This window comes from Falco punctatus (assembly GCF_963210335.1).
Source record: "Falco punctatus genome assembly, chromosome: 4".
NCBI lineage: Eukaryota > Metazoa > Chordata > Aves > Falconiformes > Falconidae > Falco > Falco punctatus.
In genome coordinates this window covers 78,857,616-78,882,107 of record NC_137583.1, presented here as the reverse complement: position 1 = coordinate 78,882,107, position 24,492 = coordinate 78,857,616, and the positions used below count along the sequence as shown (strand labels likewise).

General features: G+C 37.2%; 1 protein-coding gene across 4 annotated transcripts in view; it reads right to left on the bottom strand.

Moving 5' to 3' along the window:
• Positions 1-486: 486 nt before the first annotated feature.
• Positions 487-24,492, bottom strand: part of GLCCI1 (glucocorticoid induced 1) — a 58,226-nt gene continuing 34,220 nt past the window's right edge. The window contains exons 4-8 of one of the 4 annotated variants that reach the window (XM_080386750.1): positions 20,505-20,621; positions 17,275-17,427; positions 10,130-10,340; positions 4,299-4,419; positions 487-3,227 (exon numbers count right to left, since the gene is read on the bottom strand). In XM_080386750.1, coding sequence (XP_080242876.1) covers positions 2,879-3,227; positions 4,299-4,419; positions 10,130-10,340; positions 17,275-17,427; positions 20,505-20,621 — 951 coding nt within the window. In that variant the 3' untranslated portion in view covers positions 487-2,878. The remainder of the gene's footprint in view (positions 3,228-4,298; positions 4,420-10,129; positions 10,341-17,274; positions 17,428-20,504; positions 20,622-24,492) is intronic. The other 3 variants (XM_080386751.1, XM_080386752.1, XM_080386753.1) reach the window with 3 other exon arrangements.

The following is a 24,492-nucleotide window of genomic DNA, read 5'->3' as shown; positions in this document are numbered from 1 at the left end:
AGATACACAGTTTCCAGTAACACTTAACTGATATTTTTTTCTATGCTCTGCAGAAAGAAAAGCCTTTTTATATGCAGAAATAAAATATGCTATTTTTAAGCATATTTAAGCATTCAGCTATTTTTAGACATTTTCCCCTTCCTAGAACAGTGTTATGCAAAAAAAAAAAAAGATAAGAGATTAACTTATTCTAGAAGACATGGCACACTAGTCATAAAGAAACATGGTTGACATTATTCTAGATGTAAACTTGGAGTAATATTAACCTTTAATCTCATTCTATAATGTTTCATACACAGTTTCCAACCCAAATAAATGAACTTTTGTGTGTTGTCTCCACCACTTCTTTTTTTAACTATAATTTTTATTTAAATAAGACACAGGAACTTCTATACTGAAAAAAATACAAAACAAAAGCCACACATTTCCTTGTGTAAAGCAATATTGTGTGATAACTTGAATACTGTTCAGCACAGTGGCTAGAAATAACAGTACAACTATGTACAAAACTTTAAACAATATTTGACAAATTTCTACAGCTGGATGTAGAATACAATTGAGATAAACAACTGCTGGGAAATTTACATGGCAAAGCATTAGCTTTAACACATTTGGTTCAAAACCTCCAAATCTGCCAAGAACAAATGTGCAATTTAATTAATATTTAGTTTCTCATGGAAAAAAAAGAACACATAATGGCATTGCAAATATTGTACAGACCTCATCACTGATCTAAAAACCACTCATCATATCCCTGGTAACCTAACACCAACAACCGAGACTACGATTTCTTATCTGGACATAACTAGAGCATAAAAAGATCATCATACTGCAGTGTTAATCTAGAAAGAAAAATATTAAAAGGAATCGATACTTAACATCACGAGTATTTTCTCCCCTTTATCTTCAGTCTATAAAATATATAGTGTTTTCACCTAGGCCTGAGATTAGTAGGGTTAAAGATGGCTGTTGTGTTTCAGGAAGGTTTTTCACATGAAAATGATTAGAGACAGACCTCTCCCTCCTCTATTTTCTGCAAGGGGAGTCAAAAAACAGTGACTGTTTTATAGGCTGCAGATTCCACCTTGTAAGATAGTATTAACAAAAACACAGTAATAAAAAGGAAACAATGTTTTATCTCCAAAGAAAGCACACATTTAGTGAGTAGTTATTGGTGGCTCACTCCCACCCCCCTCCAATCTCATCTTCAGCAGAGGAAAAAACCATAATGGAGCAAGTTTAAATGCTCAGTAGCTGCAGGCTACTAATCCCTTCAATTCCTGGAAAAGGTGAACCTTATTCTCTTAGGAGCAGACAGCATAAATGTAGTTCCACTGAGCTGAAAGCAATGGAGCAAGAACATCAAGTTTATTTTGCCTTTGGGGTCCTCTTTGTATCACAGGAAATTATCTCTGAAAGCAATGCTCCTCTTGTTCCAGTACAACAGAAGAGCATCACTAACCCGTTCTTGCCATGTACTATTTTGAGAAAGTGTCCTGCCTGCAAAACCAGGATTATTTTACAAGGATTTTTTTTTTTTAATTCACACTTGAGGGGGGAAACACACTTTTACACACACAAGTTTAACTGGAAGTTATGGGCGAAGCTTTGATTAAGTAACATAAACTTAAAACCTATTGTCTTCCCCACCCCTCTTAGAACACCCACTTGCTACTTCTGGACTTTAATCCAAACACAATTACTCACTACATAAATAAAACGCTGCTCATCTAACACTGCTTGACAAAATCTGAAAACCTACTTCCAACCAGCAAATGAATGAGTATTTCCAAAAGAGAAACTAAACATTAATTTGACTTTTAGACGGTAACAGTAGCATTTCACATCCTTAACTGCCAACAACAACATGAGAGGAAATCCCCATCACCCCCTGTGAAACCTGAAAGAATTTCTGTTCTTGAACAAAAACATTCTTGTCTTTCAAAATCCTCTCGCACACAATGTGGAATGTTTCTCATGTACAGCCTAGTACTGAACACTTTATTTGCAACAGTTTAACAGTCATTAACTGAGCAACACCTGAAACCTTTAAATGCCACATTTTTACATATATTGAAATGACAGTAAATGCAACAGTTGTTTTACTTGTAAGCACATGAAAAAGTGATATACATCACAGATTTGCTGGTTCTCCTCATGTTCACCCATGTCCAGGGTCATCGTTCACCTGGATCTGAATGCACTTATTCCAAGAAAGTGGAATGTAATGAGGAAATATTAATGCATAAAATAAAGGCAAAAGAGTGATGTTCCCTCTTTAGCTTTGTAGCTGTAAAATATTTTATATCCCAATATGATATACATTCCAAGTTACCTGAGTTTACACTTCAAGAGAAGTACCTGAAGCTAGGCCATAGGGTGGGCACTGTGCAACTGTTGTGGCCATTTTTTTTTTTTTTTTTTTGCATTGTGTGTATTACAGAAGTTAGAAACATAAACACCTGGATCAATTGTAAACATAATCCTGAAGTACAGTATTTTCCATAGGACACAACACAGCAAGACATTTTCTATTCAGACAGGCAACTTTTTTTTTTTATATATATATATAGAGCTTATTCATACTGTAGAATTTGAAACAGAACACAGGACACAGTACTAATCTGGTCAAACATACTATGAAATGCATAGTCTCCACTTAAAACGCTTAATGATATACGGATTCTGCAGGCATTACTGCTTTCTCACAAAAAATGCTGAATATGAATTCGGTCCCTGTCAAGAACAGCGTTGAGATTTTTTTTGAATGCTGCTAAGTATTCTGTGTTGTTCTGAAAGGTTGCCACCTCATGCAGATGTATCTGAATGATTATCTCCTCAATCCTTGTTTCAGGGCAGAGGCCCGCTCCACCTGGGTCTAGATTAACACGTAGCTCTGAGGAGAGGAATGGTCTTCAGTCTGAATTTCTTGCAAAAGCGGCTGCTGCTGTTGGGACGGTTGCTGTACTGGGACCTCTGTAGAGTCCATTGTGCTGGTGTCATCTGACAGAGATGAGAAAGAGATCCGAGACGAAAGCTGCTCAACAGTCAGGGTGCTCAAAGCTGTGCTTTGACTAGAGTTTGGAGAGTTCTTCAGCGTCAGGTCTGAAGCGGGAAGGAGGGGGCCCAGAAGTTTTACAGGACAGAAAGCTGATCCAGTTGGGATGAAATTAACCTTGTTTTTGTCAGGACATGAAAAGAGAGGGGCTGAGACAGGCTGACGAGACCTACAACAAGAAAAAAGATTATATACCTGGCCAACCAAGATGTTTTATATGTCGTGAACTGTGTGGTTCTACACGTTGCTAAAATGTGAATGACAAGGAATGGGATTAATTGGACAGAGGGGCAAACATCTTCCATATTGGTAGTCAGCTAACTGATCCACAGCATTAAAAATAGTACCATCACATTATGATTTGATAATTACTGGATCAACATGCAACTTCCAGCAAGAAAAATCTGTAGTTCATATGCACATGAAAAAATGCTGCGGTAATTTAGAATGGCACAAATTCTTCTTTAATAAAAACAATGCAGAAACAACACATTTAGTCACATTAAATCCCTTTGAAAACCTCCATGAAATAGACCTCTCCTTTCACATATTCTGTAATTTTTCTGGAGGCTTCCTCCACAACCCAACATTGCTCCCTTCACCATCCAGCAGGCAATGAATATTGTTAAGAGCAAGAAATGTCCCCTCCTTAATTCTTTCATCCACAGGAGCTAAGCATGCAACCTCGACAGCATGTGCTCAAATACTGCTGAGTCTAGGGGAAAAAGACATAATGTCCAGGAGTTTAATTTCCGATTTGTTGCGCAGCAAAAATATTGAGCAAAGTCTATGCCATAAGTATACTACTGTCTACAAACACTTTACATATGCTTCATTTTATTTTGTATGTTTCATTCATATTAAACTGTAACCTATGCTTCAAAGAGATAAACAATTATGACAAGGAGAGTTTTTGCTTTAAGCCATGAACATCTTAAAAGTTAATAAAAAAAATATGGAAAGAGGTTTATAAATTCTTAGGAAATTAAAGGTACCTTTCTTTTCTGCTTGGATTTTTGCTGCCTTTTATAAATGCACAAAAAGAGTTCAAGCATAAAATACTCCATTTCCTCTTCAAACCAACGTGAACACTTCAACCTCTCTTCTGTACAAACTCTAAGAATAGTTTGCTCCTGAAAAACTCATCAGCTGGAATAGTTTATTCATCTGCAGTTGAATAGGCTCAGTAAACAGGTTTACTGCTTTGCAGATACCAGCTGATATAAAAGGCATTACTTACGACATTTCCTCAAAGACCTTCACTCGCTCACATCCCTCTGGGGGCTCTCGTTTGAACATGTAGCTGTTGTTTGGTTTGGGAGATGAGGCATACTTGGGCAACGGTGAGCTACTCCCACTGTCTGAAAATTTAAAGCAGTTATATTACTAGAGATTGAGAGTGCTTTGTAATTAAATTCGATTTCCAAACAAGATGCCTTTTTTCACAATTTAGCCACTATGCCGGTTTGCTTCTACTACAATGCTTCCTTTATTGCAGGCTATTTCTAACAGCCTTGTATAGCACATTTATTCTGAATAAAGCTTCAGTGCAGCAGTAATCTATCATATAACAACACATAACAGAAGGATATTTTTATCTAGAACACTGCAATCGGAACAAAGCAGAGCTGTCATCCTGGAAACAAATACGTTCCATATTATGTATTTCAAAAACCATAAATGAACAAGGTAATATGCATAATACATGCAGAAGAATTATGAGTGGTAATGATAACACACCTTCTCACTGTATAAACACAGTTATTGAAAACGTGTGTATACAGCACATATCTTATTTTAAAATGTAATTCTTCACTGGAATATTGACCTCATTAGTCTCATGAATAGTTCAGAAGTTACAAACACGCTTTGTTTCTTTGCAACGCAAGTACCGATACCTCATCATTACAGTGTCCTAATCTTATTTGCTTCACAATTGTGAAGCTGTTTTAGTATCCAAAATAAAACTTTCACAATTCAATTCTCCCATCACTACCAACTGTATGACACGGGTATTCTTTGTAATGCCAGCTGTCTGTGTCTATTTTACTAGACACACTTAGAAGTAAAGGTGTGAAGATCTAGGACACAAGGCAATAGGCAGATTTCTTTGTACTTCTCAGAAAATAAAAGAGAGAAGGCTCAACTGCACAAAAGTTTGAAAAATTAAGACTATGAAAGGATTCACTTTAAACTCATCTTGACAACATGATATTCAATGCATTAAGGAAATAAAGTAGGTACGCAAATAACTACTCACAGAAAATTAGCTTTCTGCAGTGGCTTCTACCTTTTTCAAAGAGCAACATCTGTTTCAGGCTAGGATTAGTGGCTCCCTAATTCCCTGAGAGGATCCCTCAACTTACAAACACACTTTATTTGGAGAAAAATAACTGCTCTTGCTTTAGCTCCTTTTGAGTCTTTCCACCAATGTGGGGTACCTTACCACTTTTAACTCAGGTACCTTTGCTTATTCTGCTGTTGTTCACGTGTGCCATGAAGCAACCAAAGCTTCAAGCACTATGAATCACTGAAGCATACAAAGTTGTCTTTAACAGCTGACAAAGAGTAACTACATAAACTTTTGTAGAACCATGACTCAAATACAAAGGCTAATCATTAGAGGTTTTGAAACATCTCTGCTTACTCTTACAAGACACAAATCAACTCAAACGGCACACTTCCCTCTGAAGATTTACTATGAAAGATACCAGAAAAAAGCCCAGTTGAAGCAAACCTCGGTAGCATATTGATTATTCAGCTCATTCCTGCTGCAGAGCGAACACAGAACTTCTATTTACAGAATTTTAGGTGTTAACTGTACGAAGGCAGAAAAAGCTTGGAGACAATACAGATATCTGCCAAGCTGGGAGCATGATGGTCCGGTTGGCATCTTTCCACTGTTGGCCCACACAGCTCATTCCAAACACAGAAATCATTAACAGAACCCAGACAGTTTGTTTCCTCCTTCTAATATTTAAAATTGAAGATCCAAGTTTCTATTTAAAAAATTTGAGACACAAATGTGCTACTGTTCATTCCACCAAACAGTGGGAAACTGTGGAAGTACATCCAAGGAAAGAATCAAATGGAATTCAAATTTAAGTCAGTTCTTGGAAGATTTAGAGTCTTGTCTAGCCAGTTCAGTTTTCAATCAAGTTTTTGGTTTATTTAGCCCTGGCTGGCTGAAATTTTCTATATAAGACAGCTGTTAAACAAGTAAAAGAAATGACACTGTATAACTTAACCATGCTGTTTCTCCCTCTGCCCTCCCTGCTTTTAAAGCTTACTAAGTTGTTAGCTTTTCATTTTGGCCAAATACACACATTACTCTTTGAAAAACACATGTGGTTATTAGCAGGCTCGCATGTACGAGCTTGGTGTTGGTTCTACACCTACAGCAGCAGTGCAGGAACAAAAGCACACCGGGAAAACAGGCTGTGAGTTAAAGTGGCAAGAGATGGATTTTAGAGCTTAAGCCAGTGTATCTTGTAAGTTCGTAAGTGCTAAACTGTCACGTTAGCAATCCTTCATGACACTGCAAACGTTGTGTTCTCAGGCTGTACTACTTACACATTTTTTTTTTTACTGTCTGCAAGGCTGCAATCAATGCATGTGCCTTCACGGCACGGGACACATCTGAATCTTCCATGCTCCCACCAGCAGGGTGTGCACTGCTGGCCCGTACCAGCTAACTAATCAACTTTCATTAAGATGACAATGATTGAAGATTAACAGATGTAACCTTTAAAGTGAGTTTTGTTACCATAACCGCAGAGCAGACAATATGGAGCCTTATTACACAGAATTTGTAAACATAAATATTCAAAATGGATATATTCTGTTATCTAGAAAATGTTTAAGACTAATTAAACATTAAAAATACTATTTTAACCAGAAGACTTAATATCTCAAATTCTAGCTTGCATATATTACAGCACAAAAGGAGGCAAACTAAAAAAGAACCCGTAAAACAATTTTTTGAGTGACAAAACTTAAAGGAAACAAGAAACTTTGCCAGCGAGCCTTGGGATTTGTTTTGATAGGTTCAAAACCACCTTTGCTTCTTAAGACTATCCACAGACTTCACACACAATTTTCATTTTAAGAACTATGAATCAGATGCCCAGAAGTTAAAAAGTATCTTTAATTCATCTTCATGAACATTTTGCTTGTAACAGCCTGCTAGCAGCAGCGGGAATACTCAGTGCTACACAAAAGCACCTAAATCAAAATCCCAGAAAGCAGGTTACACTATCTATTTTTGTACACCACCCCCCACCCCCCCCATTTTTGCCTTTGAACTTTACCTCTGCCAGGGCTGCTAAGTCTGCTGTGTAGCACACTAAATTGTATTCTCATGGACCACAGTATCATAAAACAAACCTAGTGAAACTGGTAGCTTTAATGCAGCAAGGCAGTCACTTGCCTTGCAATAGGCTGATATTTGAAAACAAAATCGTAAAGCCAGATGCCATTAAAATACCTTCTCTCCCACCCTTCCCTCCCTGCTCCAATCAATACCATTTACTGCTACTGCTCCATTTGGAGAAGTATTGTGGGCCTTTTCTGAAATTTAGCTTTCACTATCTTTTGAAAAATTCAATAGATTTAGCAGCTTCTTGCAGAAATGTAAACCAAACAGCTGATACAGTCCAAAGAGCAGCTGTGAGGGCCTCAGGCCAAAGCAGAGCTTTGCACAAGAAATAAAAGATGCTTTAGAAATGTAAAGCAGTGCTGTGTCTATACAAAGTGCTGGCTCCTCTCACTGCTCATGTCTCTCAGTCAAACTACTAACCTTTCTTTCCTATTTAGCTACACACTCAGGAGCATTCATAAAGCTGGTAATTATATTTTGTAATGGTAAAGGCAAATTATTCCCGTAGAGAGGGAAGTAAAACCTCAACTTGAGAAAAGTTACAGAAAAATATGTTAGGTTTAAAATGTCTACATTTGGTTATACAGTGCACTTTTCAAAACTTAACAGGCCTCTCAGCAAACTCATGACAGTTTTATTCCAGCAGAACAAAAACGTTTAAAATGAAGGTGCAAAAAACTGTCTGAGTTCTGTTTCATAAAGCAGTTAACATCCACAACAGATGTTAATAAATTGTCTCTCAAAACTTGTTATTCTTTTATAATTTCTGCTTGTATCCCTCATTTACCTATGATTTACCTATTTTGAAGTTCATTCTTATTCAGAAGAACTAGCCTGTGGGATCTTAATGATCTGAGAATAAAAGGCACCTTTCTGACTTTACTTTTACAACCTCTAAACAAATTACTTTGCCTTGGAAAAATCACTACACATTTTTCTAGTTTCTACCTTGCCCTTAAAGAACAAAGTTTTGATGAGAAGTTAAAGCTTTTATTTTTTGTAAGCACAGTATTAAGTACCTTACTTTAATTTAAAAATGCCATTACATTAGCTTTACAAAGCTGGCTGTCTATCACCATCACTATACACTACTGCTACAGTGGACTTTTGATATAAACCTAGCATTAAAGCCAGTCTTAAAACCAAAATCCACAAATAAGTATCTACTCATTGTAAAGTTCAGCAGTAAATTTTACTCCAATTAGCTGTTCAAGATACCCAAGGCAGGAGATAAAAACCCTTGAAAAGCATTAAGAAGATTAGATACACTGTTGTCTTCACTTACTACTGCCAATAAAGTATCACTGAAAATTCCAATTACTGTGATAACTGAGTAGTAACTGCAAAAGGAATTATTCTTTTAATTCCCTTGCTTTTTAACTCATATTTATTATCAGGACATATATGAACAAATTTACCTGTCAAGATGCTTCCTTGTGTGCTAATACTTTAGTGGATGTGTCTCTAGTGATTCAGTGTTGACAACACATTACAATTCACACGCATACTATAAGAAAGAAAAAGGGTGGGGAAGCTAATATCTCTGTTATATTTGGAGCACGGCCAACTATCATGTTGAGCTAAGACTTTGACGCGATTAATTTATACACGTGCACACAGCCACCCCCCCATTCAGGATCTGGGCAGGTGGATTTGATTTCCACTACTTCCTTTTAAATCCAAGATGGGAAAGCAATACTTTTCAGAAACCAAGAAAAGCTATTATTTCTCCTGCTACCCTTCCCTAATCTTATTCCCAAATTACTTTAAGAATTATTAAACAGAAAATATTTGCAGAAAAAGCTTGAGCTTACTTATGACCTCAAAATACTGCTGTCTTTAGCTTGGTAAATCTACAATGCATCTTGAGTTTTCACTTCCTCTGTGAAACTCACTATGCTTAGCTTGCATGTTTTCCCCAAACACTGCATCCCTCCCAACTGAAGTCCGTGTTTCCAGCTAGCTGACCAGAAGCCCAAGAGTAATTTCATTAGCAAACAGTTGTTCAAAAAAACAGTGTAAAAATGTTTTTCACTGGTGCCTGTATTTTCATACTACATGTTCTGTCAGTAACTCCTAATTACTGAAATTCCAGTTTACTCCCTCTACAAAACCAAATGACATTTTACAGACTTTGAAAAAAATGAAGGATATTGACATATAAACATATAAATTATTCAGAAATTTTGGGTTGTTATGCACCATACACAGAGAAGTAATTACTTTCCATCAGATTGTTCAAACTCAGATATGAGGCTCCTCACCAAATAGCTTCAAGAGGAATGTAAGAATTCAGAAGCACTTTTAAAAGCAGTCCAAAACTTCAGCATCACCATTTTGATCAGCAAGTAACTCACCCATGATGAATATATAGTCTACCACAAACTTTCTTGAAACCTTTTTTTAAACACAAACATATTACAGTCTGAATTCTTCACATTAGAATCTTCATAAATAGTTAAGACTGTTTGCTGTGCTCCTCTGACATATTTATGGAAGATGTTTGTGAAGTTTCACAAACAAGAGGGAAAAAGATATGTAAACAAACAAAACCAATTTTAAGATAAATCCTCAATCCCTCCCACAATCATCAAATAAAACCAAAAACTGATGTAATGAGTAAAATGAAGGTAGTTGTAAAAGCAGGACATCACATGCCTCCCATAGGTAAAGGCGGGCCATTCTACTCTCACCTTTATCACGGTCATAGAGTAAATCTTCTGTTGAGCAAGGACTCCCATCCTGAGATTCAGGAGGGCAAAAGGGAGACACACATGGTGAATGACTGCTGCAGCTGCTGCTGCGCTCCTGGACAGACGGAGTCTGAGTGTCAATGCTTCGTGTACTACTACTACGATAGTGAGCAGGTAGTGGGGCCCTTCGACCATCGGGGATATCCAAAGGCTGCAAGAGAAACAGGCAATTCAGGTTACAGAGGGAAGATCAAATTCCTAAGCGGTGTCAGCCTGCAGCACTCCTAACTATAGTAACAAGGCAAAGCCTTAAGGACAGAAAACGAGCAATTTCAGAAAGAAAAAAATTTACAGAAGTTAATAATGCAATGGACAATGGACACAACATTAATTGTGCTGAATGCTGGGACAATGTACGGATGTTCCAAGCCAACTGCATACTCTTAATGCAAAGTTAACATCAGAACACATGTGCTAGTATTACGTTTTTATATTTTTAATGACAGTTTAAAAACCCAAACCTTTCAAATAAACAGATCTCTAATTACACTTAGTAATACAATTTTCAATAAAGGTCACCATTGTTATGAAAGAAAAACAGGTACCCTGACAGAGATCATATTTGGATAGAAGGGAAAGTAGAAAATGTCAAATACAGTTGCATACTATTGCCATAACAACCAAATGAATTACAACTATAAATGAAGCCATCCAAGTTTTGCTAGTAAGTCATAATTCTCTGACACACCTCTACATTCCATCCTTCACTTCTATAGGTGACTTCTGACAAAATGGCAACTAAGTAGATGATGCACAGGCTTACACAAGGTTCACAAGCTTTGTCTTGAACCAGAGCTAGTAAGCACTGCCTGCTCCTATCAGCCCAGCTGGCACTGGCCAGAGTGATCTTGCATCCCGTTCTGCAATATACTGTGTAGACATGTTCACAGGAGTGGATTGGCACGTTCTACTTACTTGTCCTTACCAGTGGAAAACCAGTTTTATCCTAAATACAGTGCTGCTTTAAATGTAAGAAATCAAATGAGAATTACCATTTTGCTTAAAAGAGAAGGGGAAAAAATGCCTGCAAGATTTAAATATAATTTTTATCCTCATTTCGGTGAGGACTGTATCCAAGTCACAGAGAACAACCCAAATGATCTAGCTACAAGAAAAAATGTCTTTTTCCTTCTCACTTCAAAAGAACGTTTTTATTCTATTGCTTTCCTCTTCTCCGTATACTCAAAAACTATAACAGTTATTGTTCCAGAGCCTAAAACACAACCCAACACTTTCGCTAGCAATGAGGACATGAAACTTATTGGCCAAGTATCACATTTGTCTCTTTTCAGCAATAATCTATCCAGAAAACCACCACATATTATACAAAGAGGCAGACATAGCAGAGCTGGAAGATCCTTCTCTTATGAGCCAGTTAATACCATTTCACATTTCAATTAAGAGCAAAGAAACACACTATAAAGAGAACATTACAGTTGCTACATCAAATGCTGAAAAGTTTGGACACGGCTGTGCGGTCTGTTCCAACAGCTCCTTCACACTGCATATGTGTTACAACATGACTACATGTTGCTATTCCCACCACCCTCAACAGGCCATGACTCATTCAATGCACAAGATAGACGTGAAGCATTCTATCATTTGTTACACAGACAGCACAGAGGTAGAAAACAAGACTGAAGCTGTAGAAAGAAAACAGTCTCATAATTAACATAACCAAAAAATAACTGCTATGCAGAACAGCATTTTTATTTCCACCTCTGCCATAAAAATTCTGTGAGATGACAGGAAGTCATTTGAACCAACCTTTTCTTTTATGGTATCTTTTCTGGATGTCCAGTTTATATAGGACTGATTTGCAAAAGTCTTCAACACTCACAGATGCAGCAGGAGACTATGGGAGCTGCACTTTAAACTCCTAAAATGGCACGCAGTATCCTGAACTACCTGAAGAATCACATTATAGAAGCCTGATGGATTTGTGTTTCTCCATCCATAAAGTGTAGATAATACCATCTTTCTTCTCACACAGGTGTGATAAAAAGAGAACAAAAATTCAGACTCCTATTATATAGAAGCAAAAACCCAGGAAGAAATTCAGATTTCTAACTTCAAAGCAAGGTTTAATAGTGAGCATTAGGACACATATCTAATGAGGAGAAAACAAAAACACCAACAGCTGCTCATTAAGCGCATATACTAAGCTCTACGTAACAGGTAAAGGAAGGATTCCAGGGAGAGAAAAAACCAGTAAGTGATCACATAATTAAAGACTTCAGGATAACACAGATGTTCTTCCACACCTGGAAGAACAACACAGTCTTATGTAGTCAGGAAGCATATATACCAAATCACATATTTCAACCTCCACTGAATTAAAATTTGAGGTACGAAACGTTCTCTGTATTTTTAGACATGCCTCTAAATATACACACAACTAGAAAAAGTTAATATTTATCACTCTTTCCAAGTAAAGTAACTTTTAAGGCATAGAAGATGCCTGCAAATATTTCAGATTACTGTGCTTCTGAATTTCTTTCCCTTAGTTCTGCATCCAAGTTTTTGACAAGTGCAAAAAACTTCAGGAAAATATCAACTAGAAGTATTCCACTTTTTAATAATTTTATGTATTCAACCTCATCAACACTGAAAAATACTCTAGAAGTTACTCTCCAAGAGAAATGCCTAAACTATTCTAAAAACTAAGTCTTCACAATCTTACAACATAAGAAATAGGGTAGCTAACTTGATGGAACTGCAATTAGTTTTCACAACACTCGATGCATGGAAAACAACTAGCAATTAATGCATTCTATCTGCTGGGGTTTGGTTTGTTTGGTTTTGGGTTGGGGTTTTTTTTCTTGCAAAAGTGTCCAGTCATGTACTACCCTTATGTCAGATGTATTCTGACAGGAAAACTGCCAACCCCTATAGGACAGGGTGTTCCTGGACACAGTTACATGCTACCTTCACGTGCTTGCAATGGTGTGGAAATGCTCCATTTGACAACAACATGCATCTCTCAATACACTGTTAAAATTCAGCACATTGCTTTAAGCATCAGTATTTTCCTGGAAAAAAAACAAGAACGCCCTACTCAGTAGCATCAGGAATGATACTGTGATATACTAATGGGAGCCTTAAAAATAATCTGTTCTTCACAAGCCTTACATCTATTTCGGAGGCAACTTCTTGAGAGCAAAACATTCAATGTTTTTGATTTAAAAACTGTTCTCTAGATTGGAACACAAAGGCAGATATAGGAAAGTGCTTCTTTCTTTTAGCATCAGTGAAGTCATCAATGTATTAGGTAAGGTGCGAGTGCAAAAACCGGTAATGTATCCTTGGAAGGAACACTTTGAAAGAAACTCAAGACTTTTCAGATGAAGGATATGAAGATTTAAGTAAGGATCCTTTGCATATGTGCTAATTAGAAAAAGTTATTTTATTACAGGATTAAGTATTCTGATAGGTACATAAAACCATATCGCTATTTCCAGAAGCATCAGAAATCAAAACACGAAACATGTTAATCGTTTTACTTATATTGTGCGACAGTCCATCAAAATTGCTTCATTTCCAATTACTTCTGTGTACCTGAAAGATAGCTCTGGTAATATTTTTTTCCTATTACAAGACTTATGCATGTGTCTGTGTCCTGCTACAGGGCACTTTCCATTATTTTCGCAATGCACCCTGTAAGGGGGAACACCTCCGACCCCCCACTCTCAACAAGTCCATCATCTTATCGTACCGGTCTCCAACATTTGTGTTGTGGAGTCACAACGGGACAAAGAACAGAAGTCTGTCACAACTTCACAAAAAGTTGATTCTCGTTTACACGTTTTGGTGTGAACAGAGATATAATGTCACAATTTCCTGGAAAACTAGTCACCAAGTTATAAAACAGGAAGGAAAATATATCCAGGATCTTTGAATAAATGCATGAGAAGATGAATTAAAGCTTATTAATAAATCTGAGGAGAAAGGTGATTAAGAAAGTGACTCAAAAAAAGCCAACTTTAACTTAGTTTTATGAAAGAAAAAGAACACCTTCAGCTAACTAAGCAAGATGAATGATCTGAAAGAATATACACTTAACATGGCTAAACTGAAAAGAATTAAATATTTGGAATGCTTTGACCACTTACAATGCAAGCCCTCTAAACTTTATGGTCAATGAGATTATTAAAAGCTAATGACATAATGACATTACCGTATTATCACCTATCTTTGTGACACACAAAAATAACAAGACTGATGTCTACAATAATTATTTTCAATTTTATAAGTAATAATACTTTTGTAAGTACAGTTTCTAGTAAAATATGATTAAAAAACAGCAAAGAAGCACGTTTCAAACTGCTAACAGAACTAAGTCAGTACAAGAGAAGACAGAAGACATATTCCAAATCAATTTATATGTATTTTAAGAAGTAGGATTACAAAATTTCAAGTCAGCAAAAGGGAAAACAGAAAGTATGGTAACATCATACCCTACAAAACCCCAAAACAAGTCTAAAAAATAAACAGATTTGTGTATCTGAAGACTAAGCAAGGAAGTATGAAACTGGGAGAAATCTGAAGACTAAGCAAGGAAGTATGAAACTGGGAGAAAAGGTTCACTGGTTACCCATTTTAACCGGAGGCTAAATTAAAAAAGTAATTCAAGTAATAGCCATAAAGCTATCCATAAAACTGCTTTAATATTAAGCTTATTTTTGTCCTACCTAGTCTGATTTCAATATATGAACTAAGAAGCATTTTTTAAAAGAAAAAAATATTAAAATCACAAGTTTATACTGAAGAGATGAGACAGTAGTAGAAAAAAATTCAAGAACACTAGACTAAAATTCTTAAAAGTTTTAACAGAAATAAAATGCATTTTATTTTACTTGGGACAGCCCAAACGTGGTTATCAAAATGAAACGGAAGGAATTAGAAAGCTATTAATGTAGCACCTAAATTGGGGGGGGGGGGGGGGGGGGGATGGGTGTGTGTGAAAAAATTCAGTAGTACGTGGCACCTAAAATAAAGGTAATATTCCTTCTTGGTGTTTTTAGCAGGTTGTATGTTATTCCCCAAATCTTTCCTGGCAAACAAATACAGATTCACAATAGGGCAACAAAGCATTTTATGCAGTTGGATATATAAATTCCTATGAAAATTAAGGTTTGAACATGCACTGTTAAAACTGTGAAGTAAAGGTGGAAACAGGTTAAAAGAAACAGGTTAAAACAGTTAAAACCAGCTGAAAATCTAGATGCACACCAATCTTACAAGTAAGCCTACAGAATAATTTATCCTTCACACATCACCCAAAGCAACCAACCACATTTGATTGCTATTTGAAAATACTTTCTAAAAATACAGAAAGTTACAGCAAGTAAGAATGGCAGAAAATTGAAAGAAAAATAAATTGTTTCACTGACAGTGAAACTTAAGAATTTTGGTTTCCTACGATTTATCTTTTGTTCAGTAATTCCTAACCTTTAACCTAGCGGCACCAGCTCCCCCTGGCTAAAAACAGGCCAAACTGTTGTATTAGGAGAAAGTTCACCAGCAGTAAGATTGAGTAAATTACTCTTGTTATGATCTTCCTTAAGTAAGCTATGAGATCAAGCTCAAAGACAGTGCTAGGAGTCCCACTTCAGGTCCCACTAGACCAGACTTCACAGAAATTAAGAGTAACATAGCAGGAAACAACCCTCTGCCCACAAAAATTGACTTCAAGGGCAATGTCTAATTTATGACTTTCTTTTGTGTCTGAAGACTCTCACCAGCTAGATGTTTGCAGGAACGGTTCACTATTGCCTTGGTTGCATAAACTGCTGAGCACCTCTGGCCCCATTCCAACAATGCACTTAAGTACGTGCTTAACTGTTTTGCTGGATCAGAGCCAGTACATTCAGTAACTTAGGAGTCTGAGTTCTGCATCCCAAGCAATAAGCTGTCAAAGCCCAAGGACAGCATTTATGAAAATGATTTGTCCGATAAATAAATGGCATGTCCCCTAACCATAGGAGATTACAACCTTAGCCATAGCAATATAATGGTGGCACTGTAATATATACCTTTACATACTCTCTTTGGAGATGGTGCAACAAGGTTTATTGATTAGGGCTTTCGGTTTGTGTGTTTGTTTTTTTCCTTATTCCCTGTTACAACACACACCCCTTCTAAAGGGATGAGACAGGCTTAGGAAAGCAAACTTCGCATAAAACTTCTACTACTACAATATTTCATTCTTAAGACTGCTTTGTCTGCACAGCTAAGTCTCTGGAGAAGCCAGAACTATTCCAAAACTTCTTAAGTTTACTGCTGAAATGCAGAACTACAAATACAGGTTTTGGAATTCTAAACCTCTGATTAAAGTTTTATAGGTTGACTTGTACACTGAATTGCTACTACATGAGCACAAGAAAAGAACCTACATCTTGGAGAACACTAGAAAAAACAGTACTTTATTCCACAGCAGAAAATCTTCATTGGCTATTTAGGAAACAGTGGCTGTAAACCATGTTATTTCATGTTTCAAAGTGTCATCTAAGCACTCCAGCACTCCTCAATGACAATTGCAATGCTCCCGTTCTCCCACATAAGCAAAGCTGCCCATTTATCAGTATTTCCCATACAGAGATCTCCTATGACAGATCACAGCGGTTTCATGGAAGTAAAATGGTCCACATTCAGTTTATGGAAGAAAAGCATTAAAATAAAAAAGCAGAGCATAGCACAGGAAACTAAGTCTTGCCTAAGAAAGAGAATGCAAAACGAAGCAAATAAATTTATCTGGTCTCTAATTGCTACTGTAGCCTGAAGTATCTACATTTTCAAGCACTTGCATTTCACACAAAAACTTTCAAGTTCTCTACAGAAATGGCATTCTAAACAAAGTATATTTGGCCAGAAGCACTTTAAAAACAAAAAAAAAAACAAACACCAAAACCCCAAAAAACAAACATCACCCTAAAACACTAAAACAAAATTTTCAAACAAACAGTTCTTTGAAGAAAATTATTTTTAATTTCAGCCACAAGAAAGGTTACTCACTAGGAAGGTTTCCCATGTGTTTATAGATTATGAAGAAAAAAACAACCATAAACATGTTAATATAAGCTTACCTTGGATACTTCTTCTTTTCCACTGTTTTCTTTAATGAATACCTTTTCCAGTTCAGGGCTTATTCCTTCTACATTACACGGCACACGTGAAACAGTTGATTTTGGCACTGAAATGTTTGACAGTGGCATAGGGACTGATCTGGAAATAGAAGCCTAGAAGGTAGAGAGTAACATGATTTGAAGCTGGAACATGGAATAAAGACAGAAGCCTGAGACCAAAACTCTAAGTACTAAAGTACTAAATAAACCTAAAAAACAAGAAGCTGTGTATTACTTTTAACATCTAGAAGACCGTCTTTACTTGGCAAATTTAAATAAGAAAAAATGTTTGCACAAATCAAAAGCCACTACAATTACCTCTACTTAATTCAAAGAAATGTCCTATAACAAAAGCATTCTACTACTTCACTTATCAGTATGTAGGCAGCTATACATATTTTTTTAGATGTATTGACTACAGAATACACTGTAGGGGGATGGGGAGCACATGGGGGGGGGGCACTGATGGTTTAACTGGGACCCAAAAGACATTTCGTAACGTTCCTAAGGCTTAACCGCACAACTGAAATACTCACTGTACTTTTCTCTTTTAGCTGGCTTTAGTGAATGAAAAATAAAGCATTTGTTCTGAACCTTTAATTTCATTAGCTTACAGCTTTTCAGAACTTAAGTTCTTAAATCATTTCAAGTTTAAGAATCATGCATGTAAATAAATACAAGTATGGTTTTCAGAAAAACCTGTTGGGAGCGGAGCTCTCTTACCAACAGGAACCATTCAAAAGCGTGCAGATGCATCTTGCAGTCAACCTCAAAAGCTACCTTGGCAGCAGCTACACAGCATAGATGTACTTATGCTGACAGCCATGAACAACGTTCACGTCCCAATATATGTTCTTTTCTTGCTCACAGAATCACAGGATGCTTAAGACAAAATCTAAAATTTTTTCTGAGTTCTTGATAGATGAACATTGCCCAATATGCAGCTCCAAAGGTGCACATCACTTGCGCACAGGCATTCTCTGACCTGACAGTGACAGCTTCCCACAATGATTCCAGCACTGAAAACTTTACCAGCCTCATCAGAGAACACCTTCTTGAGAAATCAAGATGTTGCATGAGCCATGACAAAGTGAGCTTCAAGTACTAAAGTGTTCCTTCAAAGCACATGTCCTAGGTGGATTGCAGTCAGCGTCAAAGACTGTGCCACCGTTTATAGTCACAGTAAGAACAGGTACCTGCTACAGCTTACCTTGAAATGGGAAGCAAAACCTTTTTCTATGCAAAATGTAGTGGGATCCTTTGTTATAGAGGCATAAAAGTTTCAGGAAGAATATCAATTTCCTGTGTGTCTTCATCACAAGATTAGGCTTTAACCATGAGGTTTTATCCAAACAGAAGGAGGAAAATAAAGGATAAGCCATCACACCTCAACCTCTTCTTTCTAAAACACTAGCTATTTAAAAAGGCAGTCAGAAAATACACTGACAGAACCAACGCTTCAGGAGTTCACATGGTGGCCTGTTTTTAACATGGGGTCCAAGTTAAGGATCCACTGTAGGTAAAATTTAATCAGGACTCAAATGTCTGCAACTGTTAAATGAGACATGATTAATTGCTTTCTACAGTGACTTAAGGTTCACGAAGTCATTGGCTGAACCTCGCCTGAGCTTTAGAACTCCTAATTGGGTTTCAATTTCACTGGCAGTTTGTAAAGGCTAGAACAGACACTACATGGGGCATCTTCCATTGTACCCTGCTGAGAATCTGCCTCCATAGTCAGGTAATTTGGCCAGGGAATCTGTCCAAAGCTATTCTTCATATGTGTCAGCATGCTCATAAGAGGAGAAATACAGATGTACTCAAAGCAGAACTGAATTTTTCTAACTTCATCAACACAGAAGTTACCTGAAAACAAAAACTGTCTTAGCCAGGCTAGTGTTAAAATGATCAGCTGCATTAAAATTTGACTAAACTCACTCATCACTTTGAAGAATCAGTAATACAACGGGAAACAGAGGCTGTCAGGCTAGGAGCCTGAGCTTAACCTCTCAGAGACGAGGATATCAAACACATACACTGATGGCTAAAAGAAGTCCAGTCATCACAATGCCCATTGGTATAGAACATGAGAATGGTCATCAACATAAACTACACATAATATTTTGCATCTTAAAGATCGCTGAAGTCTGGTGGAGGTTTTACTTTAAGTCACAGTGTCTAGAACGAGAACAGGCTGGTGATGATAGCAATTTTTCCATTTAGCGTGATGTAAGCTCTCAAAATATACTGCAATGACTGAAGACATAGCCACTGCAAGTACAAACTCTCATGCTAGAAGAAAGGATCCTTTATTGATAATGATTCTGAACTACGGTAACAACCAAGAGGTCTCTCCTAGATAAAGCCATGTAGAACAAGACTTTTATCCTATAGTGTGACAGTTCCTCTCTAGTCATCGGTCTAGAAAAAAGTCACCAGTTTCACATGCACCACCTTGATTTCAGCCGAGTTTAAATTCAAGGTGAATTATCACTTTCTTTTTAGAAAGTAAACACCACAGTATTGTCTTCCTTGATGTCACATAGAAATTGCCTCTCTGGCCAAGAATTGACCAATAAGTAAAGTATCAGTAAGATTCTTAAAATAGGACAAGGAAATGAGATCCTCCCTCAAAGCTGGTGATACAGGATTGCTGTCTTTTACTGATGAATACGTGGTAAAGTGAATTACAAGTCCGTTCATAACAATCTGTTAGCTTGTTACTTACTGCTTAAAGACTAATTAATTGTTAGGCTGCCAATCCAGACTGCTTAGCCTCGGTACTTTTTATTTATTTTCTATTTTTATTTTTTTAACCAGCTGAGATGAAATTGGGCTGTGAAACTGATAAGCAAATACCTTCCAGAGGAGCAGAGGCTTTTGAAAGCGTACCGCAAAAATTAGACTTGGAAGCAAGTATGTATCCCTGGAAACACATTCTTATCTGGCCACACTCAGAATTTTTACAGCATCTTGACATATTTTAGTTGCTATCCTGCTTACATTTTCTTTCTTTTATTATATGACAACTATCAGATAAATGTCAGTGAAGATGCAATGGTATCAGGTTGTTAAGCATTTCAGTGCACCACACAAGAAAATAAACAGAAGAAAGACGGGAAGAAACAGCAGGTTTTTCACCCAACCCTGATAAGGTAGGAGGCTGTTAATATAAGCAACTATCTACTTACCTGAGTCTGACTGATTGCTATATGGTTGCCATGGAGAGGTGACTGACGTTCTTTCTCTTTACTGTGACGACTACTCTGCTTACTGCGCTGAAGCTGCTGCCTCAGTTTGGCAATCTGCTGAAAAGAAGTTCAGGTGAAGTGATAATGAGTTATTGAATGGCATATAAAGTGATTCACAGCCATTTTAAGTCCTCTTTGAAAGATTTTACAAGCACATGGGATTGCCTTCTCTCAAAGCATTAACATTAAAGCTTCTTTCTGCTTATTAGAAGATACTCTCTCCAAAGCATCTGACCTATTCACCAATCTGAACTTAGTCTAGTTACTTAACTTGCTCATTTACAAACAAGCACTGTAATAACTGATGCAAACAAAAGCAGTCAGAGTAAGAATTTGTAGCAATTTCTAGGCTATAACTGGTTTAAACTGGGGCCTATACCCTACAGTTTAACTTATTTGATCTTAAACCAAACCAATGATTTTCTATGATAATTCATCACAGAAGTGAAGGGCCTTCGCAAACTACTGGCAATCAACATCCATTGCTCATCCTGGAGAACTTATTTAATACATTTAATAGCATTTCCCTGCAGGCTAAATTATCACAGGTTTCTTCAGGCAGACAGAACTATCTTTTCTGCTGTCTGCTGCAAAGATGTTGAATAAAAAGTTACGTATTTTAAAGGTCAAATACAACTAAAGCTATTATCCATTTGACCTGCTCCTTTAAGAAGAAAACAAAGAATTTCATTTGGGGATTTATTCCTTATTTATGTATTTATAATAAATAACATTTATTTCTCTTGGATAATTTCTAGATGAGAGAGAGCATTTACCTCTATAAGCATTGTCTCAGAAGTTTAGACTGTGTGCAGTTTCACACAACAGGTACAGATGGTTCCTTAAGACTGGATAATCTTTTCCTTTGGGTTCCAGCCCCACTATTCCTCATGCTCAGCACGCTAGCTTATAAGGCAGAGCATGCATGGCTCCATTTAATTTTTAACTCAGCTAGCAATACAATTGTTAAAAACCTAAAGAGCAAGTAAGGAGAAGCGAATGCACATGGAATTCATATTTCAAAGAAAAGTAACCTCTCTTTCCGAATGAGAGCTTACAAGTGTACGCACTCCGTGGTTAACTCCAAGTAGCTGGATGTATCACTAGAGCTTCTGCAAAGCAACTCTGTGGTACAGAACCACTTCACATCACTCTTCACAGTCTCAGAGATTAGAGTGCTTGGTGAAGAGGTCTGGATGAAGCTCTGCTCCAGGCTGTCAACTTTTTTTTGTGGTATTTCTGGTATCACTCACTAAAGAAAGATCCACCTTTAAGGCTTCATATCAAGTCTTGCCACAGCTCTTTACCCATATTCGGAGAACTACTAATCAGAAATGGCTGAATACTTTCACCTTTCAGCAACAGACTTCCAAAAGGGTCTGCGTGTAGAATGCATCTAGAAAGACAGAGCCCTAATACGACTGAGTTTCTAACACAGATGAGCTAGATTTACAGAACTGGGAGACTAATCTCTCCATGGAAGGTGCAAGTCGGGTACCATGCTGGAAGAAATTTAGAAGGAATCTGTGGACATACTTTACCTCTACAAAAAAAATACTTTGCCCAGAACTTCCTCATTCTCTCAGTAGGAGTAATGGCAATTAGGAAACCTAGCTCCACAGAGAGATGAAAAAGCAAGTAGGTGACTAGTCTGGTAAGTATACCTACTTCTACAAAGATGTAGATCTTACATGAGAATGGGGAGAACAAGGAAATAACCTTCATCTTCCCCTTTAAAAACAGAAGAGAAAAAAGATGCCCAGATCAGAAGACAGCAGTAGACTAAGATGGCTGGCTACAAGAATAATCAGAAAGCAAGGAGAGTGCTGTATATGAATCTTTCATTTCTGCTGCCTCTCCTTGATGCTGCATGCTTCCTCATAGTTAAAAAGTTAAATATCCTATTTTTTTATTTAAATAAAATCTGGCTTTCTGAGCTTTCCTCAGGAACATGCTATAAAAAAAAAATCTATACAATTCCACCTCAGAGATCTGGCCGACTGATTTCTGTCACAAACAGAGAATCTTTGAAAGCATAGCCTCTCACTGTAAAACCTGGAGAGTGAAAGCACTAAATGGGAGAGTGTTGATAGGCTGGTATGTCTCTAGGCTAACCAAAACCTTGAAGTTCTGATACCCTGAAAGGAATCGTGGGCCCCTGGAATCTGAGGTTCTCTAAGCCACCTCAAGAGTATTTTTATTTTGACAGTCAGTAGTTCTTGACAGTAAGAGAAAGAAAAGACTTCTTGTGTCACTGGGGATAAACAGAAAAATGAAAACTTGTTGACGAATCTGACTGTGTATCTGGAGCCGATATAATCGCTGAAGCCAAACACGCCATGCAGTGAAGAAACAGATATGCCTTACCAGAGCGTCTGCCCTTAGCCCTGAACTTGAAGGGCCCTAGCTTTCCATGATGTGGTAGTTACCATCAGATTAAAAAAAAAAAAATGAGAAAGGAAGGATGGGCATATAAGAAGGAATTTTCCATTTTTTATTCATCCTCCAGCACAGAAGACAAGAGGCCAGCACAAAAAATCCAGCTTCAGAGCAGCCACACTAAGCAGGTAGTGCAACCAAGCACACAGACAGAAGAATCCTCCAAACTAAACAATGCTCCATCTCTTCACTGAGGGTAGTTCACAGTGAATCTACCACTTACTAAAGCTAATCTTTAAATCCCAATAGCTTTTTTCCTTCTACAATATTGTCTTTTTATTGCCAATTATCTTCCATCTCAAACTCAAATAAAGCCACCAATACTAACAGAAGAGGTAGCCGTGCTAGCTTCAAAGTTTATCTTCACCTTCTTCCCCAGCAGCAGAGAAGCACAATCAGAGCATCAAACATAACCAAAGTGAGCTGCAGACAGGTATAAGGTACACTAATCCTAGGAAAACATACAATTTGTGTAGTGAGGGAAGAGTCTGAAACGTATGTTTTGATGGCACCTGTCTTAGCAAGTATCTCAAAGAAACAGCAGATTCTGTCTCTTGGGCACTTGACCAATGCAACCAATACAAGCTAGGGAATTGACTGTGCAAAGAAAATGGTGCAAAGTAAGGGATATCAGGGAAACATCTGCTTACTGGAAAATCCAGCCATTACACTGTTGTAAATATATTCTGACATTTAACTCCATTCAGGGCAGCAATACAGATATTTCATTTAGGAAGAGGAGGCAGAAAAGGAATAACGTGCTATGCTGGGGGAAAAAGTGCAGTAAAAAACCGCTCCATTTTAACAGGGCAGCTAAGAACAGAAAGGGTTTGGGGTGACCGTTTCCCTCACATGCCCAAGTACTGAGCATGAAGGTGATTGAGGCATACACAATCACATTAAGGAACACATGTAAATCATCACAAAAGATCTAATGTGTATCCTCCAAACCATCAAGCTGCTGAAGACATTAAAGCCTTAGCCTTGCACATATGTCCACCCAGATCCATAAAATGTCACGATTTCAGTATACCAATTCAAATGCTCTCCCTGTCTACCTAGCTTGAAGATGGGCAGAATAACACAAGTGTCTTCTTAGATGATACAGCTGAAAACACAAAAATTAAAAAATTTTTAAAATCAAGGAACTCCTCAAGGAACAAACACAATTGGAACCCTACTTACATTGTTCAGATACAATTACTTAAAATTTTTTTGCTACTTTACAAGGTGTAAACATATATTGTAGTAAATTTCAAAATCTAGCTTTTAATTCATACTTGGCAAGTCCTCTCACGTGACTATATGGCAGGGGAACACAAGGCACATATCTGTGCGCATTTCAAAAAGCTTAAGAAGTTTTCAGCCTTTCCTCTTCAAGTGGCTGTTCCCTGCAATATTTGTTAACATATCAGAAAGATTCTTTTCTTCATGTACTTTAAAGTTTTACAAAATCAAAAACCAAAACAAGCTGACAAACCCCCCCAAG